The sequence below is a fragment of the Manihot esculenta genome, chromosome 1 (assembly GCF_001659605.2).
Source record: "Manihot esculenta cultivar AM560-2 chromosome 1, M.esculenta_v8, whole genome shotgun sequence".
Lineage (NCBI taxonomy): Eukaryota > Viridiplantae > Streptophyta > Magnoliopsida > Malpighiales > Euphorbiaceae > Manihot > Manihot esculenta.
In genome coordinates, this window is record NC_035161.2 from 9,717,852 (window position 1) to 9,726,218 (window position 8,367).

Genomic DNA, 8,367 nt, shown 5'->3' on the forward strand with positions numbered 1-8,367 from the left:
CTCCCTTGGTTTCCAAGTTTAGGTCGTCTCTTTCTCGATCTTCAAGAGGTAAGAGCCGATCTTGAGCTCATTGTATGTTTTAAACAAGTTTTAAGTTGATCTATGGGGTAGATATGCATGTTTAGGTTAGTTGAACTTTGTTAGGTTTTATGTGATTATATGGACAATGTGTGTTGGATATGCATGTTTGATGTGTTTGAGTTGGGGTTTAGAGTAGTTTGAGACCCCTATGTGTTGATGCAAGTGTCTATGCATGTTTTAAGAGAGTTGGATGCTTGATTGGAGGGTTTGGGAGGAAAGTGTGCATTGAAGAGTTGAGTTTCTGCCCTTTTGGGAGAAACCAGGTTCGGCAGCTGAAAGGACTTTTGGCCGCCGAACCTGTCTGTGAGGCAAGCCTTTCGGCTGCCGAAGCCTGCCCCCAAAAATTGACTTTCGTCTCTGGAGGGCACTTTCGGCCGCCGAAGGTGCCGCCGAACCTGCATGACTTTCGGCTCTGGAGGGACTTTCGGCTGCCGAACCTGCCGCCGAAAGTGCCCTGTTCAGCCTTCCTTTGCATGTTTTCTATGGATGTTTTGAGGTGTTTTAGAGGGTTTTTGGGGAGTATTTTTAGAGTCTTTATCATAGATGTTTGGTCCCTCATTTGAGTCCACCTATGTAGGTTCGGACCCGAGGAACCGAGGACCCCAGCAGTGAGTCAGCTGCTTCAGAGTCTTGTCAGAGCTAGCCAGAGGTGAGTGGAATAACTCTCTTTACGTTTAAAGTAAATAAAATGAAAGTTTTAGCATGATTCACGCATCATGAATGCCATGAGATATACTAGGGTGCTTGCATTAGAATCCACGACTATGTTGCATTGCATATTATGTTGTTAGTGTGGATGGATGTTGGATGACCCATTGGTCCTCAATATGATGAGATATGATATGATATGGAAGTCCAGGTGTGGCCTGCACTACGCCTCTGTCACTATGTAAGGGAAAGTCCGGGTGTGGCCTACACTACGCCCCCGGCATTATTGGATATGTATGACATGTTATGCTTAAGGGAAAGACCAGGTGTGGCCTGCACTACGCCCCTAGCATGATTGGATTATGATGAGATCCATTGGTGACAAGTCCATCCTTGATGTGATTTGTTTATGCTGTGATGCATTCCATGTTATCATATGTTTTAAATACTATGTTTTATTATTCTGCTCACTGGGCTCTAGTAGCTCACTCTACTCCCTTAACCCCAAGTTTGCAGGTACAGGGTAGACTAGGAGGTCAGCAGGAGTAGAGTCACGTATTATGTAATAGCTAGTTGTGGACATGGACATGATGTAATGTAAAAATATGATATAGAATTGTTATGTATTGATGTTTATGAAAGTTTAGAGTTGTGCTTGACCATAGTGTGATGTTAATCCCTTCTAGTACATGATCATAAATTTTTAATGATGTTTATGTTTAACCAAGCTTAATATATGATGTGATACCCCATTGGAGCATTTGTTAAGGGCTCCAATGAGTGGTTTATGTTATGGTTATGTGCATGCACAGGTTAAGCTTGGTAAGGGAAAAGAAAAATGTTTACAGTTTATGTTGATGAATGAATGTTGAGAAAGTTTTAAATTTTATGTATGTGTTGATCATGTATGGGATTAAACAGGTTTACAGGATGAATGTTAGGCTTGCTACGGGTCCCGGCAGCCTTAAGCCGACCTGGATCCTAGCGCCGGTAGCGGTCCGATTTCTGGGTCGTTACAGACTCGGTTAGTCATGACACTTAACCTTAGTTACTCAAAGCTTTAAGGTTCACCCATAACCAGGCAAAGCCTAACTCTGTTGTTTGTTACCATTGATGGTTGTTATGCTGCAATCACCAGAATTCCTACAAATGTGAGATGTCTTATTCATTTGCTGATACTTTTGAGATTCTCAGGGAAACAACTAACTAACCTTCCTTCCTTACAATATAAAAGCAATAGGGATGTAGAGTTTAGATATGCAATTCTAACTTATACAATCTATTTGCTATTTGTTACTTTACTCATCCATTCAAATCAAATACTGACTTGAGTGTTGGAGAGTTTTCCAATAAGGCACTAGTTAGGGTTGTGCACGGTTCTTGGGGATTCTGAATCAAACTAAAAAACTGTATCAAATCGAACCGAAATTGAAAAAGAATTGATGGTGTAGAAACCAAACTGAATTTATTTAGATATTTGGTTTTGATTGTGATTTTTAATCAAGAACCATATTGGAACCGAATCGAAACCGTACCAAAATCGTAACAAACAACCGATTTATATATATATTTAAATAATTTATAGTAATATTATAATTATAATGTATAGTTCTAATAATATATTTTATATATGATATAATTTTAATAAAATTACACAAATATAATTACAATATTATTTAATTATTAAATATTTCTTACCATTTTATTTAGCCAATTTAATTAATTGATTATAATTTATTCTATTCAAATAGATTAAATATATAAACTATTAAAATTTAAATTACTAAAATAATTATATATATATATAATTATATATATTTATAATTATTATTATATATATATATATAATAACAATATAAAATTATTATACATTTTAGTCATTAATTAATATTAAATATTTATAATAATATAATTTAATTAATTTAATTAGTTAATTAAAATTCATCGTATTTAAATAGATTATATATATACACTATCTCAATATTAATAAAATATAAATTACTAAAATAATCATATATAGATTGATGTGTATATATATACTTATAATTTTTATTAGTAGCTATGTGTATATATATATATATAATTATTATATATTTTAGTCACTAGTCAATTATTAAAAATTATAAGAGTATAATTCAACTAATTTAATTAATTAATTATATTTCGTTCTATTTAAATAGATTATATTATACTCTATCTATATTAATAGAATATAAATTATTAAAATGAGTTTTATATATGTATATGTATTTATAATTGTTATTGTTATTTCAATCCACATATATATATAATTGATAACTGGATTATATAATAATAAAATATAAGCACTCACAGATTTAGTTTAGTAATAATTGCAGATTTCAGGTTTTACTTCTCCTATTCTCAATATTCATTTTAAAAAAATAATAATAAAATATAATTTAATAAAATTAGAAATAAATTAAATTAAATTAATTATGGCTATTTAAAAAATAATATTAAACTAAACTATATAATTTTAAATACTACTTAATTTTATTTTAAATTATATAATTTTATTATAAAAAATAGAAAAAACTAAATACATTTATAATATATAAGAAAAATGATAAAAATTCTAGTCGGAGTTTATTTCTTATAGAAACATTGCAATAAAGTTTGCAATATACGATTTTGTAAGCTTTATTGGAAAATTTCCTTTCAAGAGTTTGAAAATTATAATAGGAAGATTATATTATATTTGGTTATCTAGTGTTTTCCTATATTTTAGAATAATATTGTGGATATTTGATATTACTTTGAAATTAGAATGTGAAACTTGTTAGTTTGATATAAATAATATTAGTATTATATTATAAATATTTAATTATTTCGTTCAAATTTAAATTTTATTATAGAAATAAAAAATTATATCGAAATTATAATAAAAGAGAATCGATGCTAGAATCGAATCGGAATCGAAAATATATAAAATCATACCGAAATTATACGGAAATTTAGTTAAGCTAATTTTGATTTTAAAAAATTTAAGACAATAACTTTCAGTTCCAGTTCTTTATAAGAATCGTCCTGAAACTGAAACCGCCTAACATCAACCATTTCACATTTTCTTCTTTATAAGTTGTGAATTCATATGAATAATATTTTCAGCAACATCGTATACAAATAAAAAAAAATTAAAAAAAAAATTACCTCTCAATTTTTGTTTCATTTTAAGAATTATAGTCATTGGTGTGTATTAATAGTGAAAAATTATTTAATACAATAATTTTTGTACATATAATTGTTATATTATAAAATTTATATTTAATAGCTTGCCATTTATGTAATTTCTCTGTTTGAAATTAAAAATTTTATAATAATTGAACACAATTTATTTATTTTCTAGCAATCCTTATTTAGAAAGAAGGATTTCAATGTTTTTTTAACTTAAAAAATTATTGTTTTAAAAATTCAATAAATTAAAAAAAAAAAAAAAGAACTGAGGGAATATGCTTACATGATATAGTTATATTGTCGTGATACTGTAAAATCATATAAAGAGTAAAGATGAAGAAGCAGAGAAGAAAGGAGAAGCAAAATCGCTAGGCAACAACCTCTTAAAGCAAGATGAAGAAATATGAATGAAAAGTAGGCAAGATCGTCATCGATAGTGATTCAAAATTCACCTTCTCCCATTATTAGTGTTTGATTCTAATGTCCTCTAATTAACTATAGAATCTTTATCAAGTGATCAAAATTTGAAATAGGATATAAAAAGCTTGGTGCCTACAAGCATATAGAGCTCCAAGGAAAACAAACGTCCCTTTTGTTTATAATTAAAAATTTTTTAATTTAATTATTTTTAGAGTGAAAAAAAATAATATTTTTTAATTTAAAAAATTTTCATCTTAAAAAAAATTGATTATATATATGATTTTATAAAATTCACTTTAACGTTTTTAACAAAAGTTTCTCTAAATAAAACTGTGTGTAGAAAAGAATAATAGTTTGATAAAGTACTATTTAAATTCCATTAGAGGTTTTAACCAATATTATTTGATTAAAACGATATAAAATAAAAAATTGAAAAAAATATAAAAAATTTTATTGAAATTTTTTAAAAATTGAAAAGTGACTTTCTAATAGATAAGAGTGAATATTTATAATAAAAAAAATTTAATATGTAAAATTATAAAAATATCTAAAAATTTAATTAAACTATAAAATTGAACAGTAAACAATAGAATTTTTATATCGAATTTTGTGATAAACTTGTGACCCTCATCATAATTTTAAAAATCGTGTATTTTAAAATTTTATTTTTGAAAAACTATCGTGGATTTTTATCGAATATCAGTAATAAAAATTAAATACGATTTAAGTCTGTCGTAAAATTTAAAACTAGTTGTTTCATATTATAGTTTGTGAAAAAAATTACATCATTCATCATTCAATATTAAAGCTTATTTTATATTCGTTTCTCAATTTTATTTATCGTCAAAAAATCATTCAATTTTAATTTTATTGAAAAAAAAAAAGACTTTAGTACTTACAATAATAAGTTTCCAAATTAAAAAGAATAAAATTATCTTTTTCTTTTATTTCTCTGTTATTTTTATAATATTTATTTATTTACATAATATTTTAATTAAGATTTTTAATATTATTTTATCATTTTAATATATTGGGAATTTTATAAGAAGAATTTTACCATTTTAATATATTGAGAATTTTATTTAAACATGAAGAACCTTAATTAAAATATTACATAAATAAATATTAATAATTTTAATAATTTTGAAAAATAATTATAAAATAATATAAAGTTATAACATTTTATTATAATAATAAAATAATAATTAATTTTGTTGGTAAATATAATATAATATTTTATTAATTTTATTATAAAAATAAGAGAAATAAAATTTAAAACAATTGGAGAAAAATGAGATTTTATTGTTTTTAACTTGGAAATAGAGTTTTGCTGAAACAAAATTAAAATTAAAAAGATTTTCTGATAATAAAAATAAAGTTGAAAGATAATTAATCCGATAGTTTTGTATGTTGTGTTTGGACCAGCTGGGCAAAGACTTGGATGGTAAGTTACACCATACATATACAATGAATTGATAGCCAACGGACCACAGTGGAAAAGCTCCCTTGTATGATTTATTTGGTAACCACATTCTCAGACTAAATCGTGGACTTGAAGTTAACCAATTAAAGAGAAGTTGTTCAAAAAGGACAAGCTCCATCCACCAATAATTGATGCCTTCAAAGTGAAGCTTAAAGCATTACAACATAATACACTCCGCCAACGAATCAATGTTGAAATGAGTTGTTAGCCATTTCAAACACATTTATGAATCTGTCCGATAAAAATAAGATTTAATTTTAGTCTATACTACTATATATATTTTATAATTTATACAATAATATTATAGTAATAATTATAAAATTATTATCCCAATAATTTAATAGCGATTTAAATTTGATGTAAAGGAAATTTAATTTTTTATTATAATATATTTTAATAATTAATTAATTTTATATTTAATAAAATTATAATTTTAATAATATTTTTTATTTATTATAAAAAATTAAATAAATCGCTGCTTTATATTATAACAACTGAGTTAAATATAATAAACTTTAAATCATTACTATTAATTTATAAATTTCGGTGCTATGGTGGATCCATGTTTATAATAGTACTAATGAACAGAGGATACATGTGTTAAAAAAAAAATTAGTAAAATCAACAGGAATGGTCTCCTATATAAAGGGACTCATCATAAGCTTCTAGCTTGCATATTTTATCAGCTTTATCAAACCATTGGTTAACCTTCAAAAATGGAGGCCAAGAGGTTCATTTCAACTATCTTCTTTCTCTTCTTACTCTCAAAATCCTACTCATTGCCCCATCCAAAGAAAGGAGCTCGAATCCCCTGCAAAAGATTAGCCTTTTATTTCCACGACATTATCTACAACGGCAACAACGCCAAAAATGCAACGTCTGCCATAGTGGGTGCCCCAGCTTGGGCTAACAAAACCATCTTGGCTGGCCAGAGCCATTTTGGCGACATGGTCGTGTTTGATGACCCCATTACACTAGACAACAATCTTCATTCAAAACCAGTAGGCCGTGCACAAGGGATCTACATCTATGACAAGAAAGAGATTTTCACAGCTTGGCTAGCTTTCTCCTTTGTTTTCAACTCCACCGAGCATAAAGGATCCATTAACTTTGCTGGGGCTGATCCACTGATGAGCAAGACTAGGGATATTTCAGTGATTGGTGGTACTGGAGATTTCCTTATGGCTAGAGGAGTAGCCACTTTGATGACTGATGCTTTTGAGGGTGAAGTTTATTTCAGGCTTCGTGTTGATATTAAGTTGTATGAGTGTTGGTAACGACATGTCGTTTGTTATCACCTTCTTCTGATTCAACGTTTCCATTGCCTAAAAGGTTGGAGGAATTAATGAAATAATTTTTATTGTTTATCTTTACTTTAAATCTACTTATTTAATGACAATTTGCATAAAAAATAATTATTAATTCTTACATCATTGATTAATACAAAAAATAACATATTAATTGAACGATTTTAACACATCAAATATTTATCGATTCTATTTTTTTCGCAATCATATTATTAAAAATTTTAATACCAAAATTCTCGAAAGGATTTTAACATTCTAATAAAGTAATTTTATAGAATTATTTGCATCAATATAAATTAATAAAATATTTGAAAATAAATAAAAAATGAATGGGAAACTAAGTTAAAGAAAAGTCATTAACTCCATAAGTAAATGGATATAATTGTGAATAAATTATATAAATATATTATATAATTTCACTTAATTTTGTGGCTGCCCCTTCTGATAATAACGTCTATGAGAATCAAACATATTCCTTGCAATTGCAATAAGAGAAATAGACATGAAGCCAAGTTGCTAACTAACAGAAATAGACAAACTTAATGATTATTGAATATCTGGATGGAGAACTCCTTCTTAGTCATTATAAGAGAATCGAGTCTGATGCTGAAAAAAAAAAATAGAGAGTAAGGTTGTAGAAAATAATTTATATTTAAAAAATATTTTTTAATAAGATAATTTATTTTGTATTATTTAATTTAATTTAAAAAATAAAATTTATTAATAAATTTATATATAAATTTAAAAATAATGTTTTTTAAAAGAGAAAGGCATTTTCTTTGAAATGGTTTATTTTTTTTTATCAAGAAAATATTTTCTATTGATTAAATTTTTTAAGTATTTCAAACATTGAAAATATAAAAAAAAAAGTTTTAAAAAAATATTTTTTACCAAACAAACATAGTCTAAGTTTAAATTTGCCCTAATATTTTTCATCAGGGATCAAATAAGTTTATTTTTAAATTTTAGCGGATTTTATAGATTAAATAAGTTCAAACATATTAAAATAATAATTATTTTAATAATAAAATGTTATTTCTATAATTTTTAATAATAAAATACCGAACCTCTGAAATTTTTGTAATTCTTTAGAGAAATAATATTTACCATTTAAAAATTATATTTATTAAAAAATTAATATTTTAATATATTTGAAGTTATTTAAATCTAACCATTTATTTAATTGCATAATTTAAAATTTTTTAAAATAAAATTTTTAAATTAAAAAATTAA

General features: G+C 26.2%; 1 protein-coding gene across 1 annotated transcript; it reads left to right on the forward strand.

Annotated features, from left to right (window-relative positions):
• The first annotated feature begins 6,488 nt into the window (after window positions 1–6,488).
• On the forward strand, window positions 6,489–7,200 carry LOC110626965 (dirigent protein). The gene has a single exon (XM_021773172.2). It carries the CDS (start codon window positions 6,544–6,546, stop codon window positions 7,102–7,104), a length of 561 nt encoding a protein of 186 aa, XP_021628864.1. The 5' UTR covers window positions 6,489–6,543; the 3' UTR covers window positions 7,105–7,200.
• The last annotated feature ends 1,167 nt before the right edge of the window (window positions 7,201–8,367 follow it).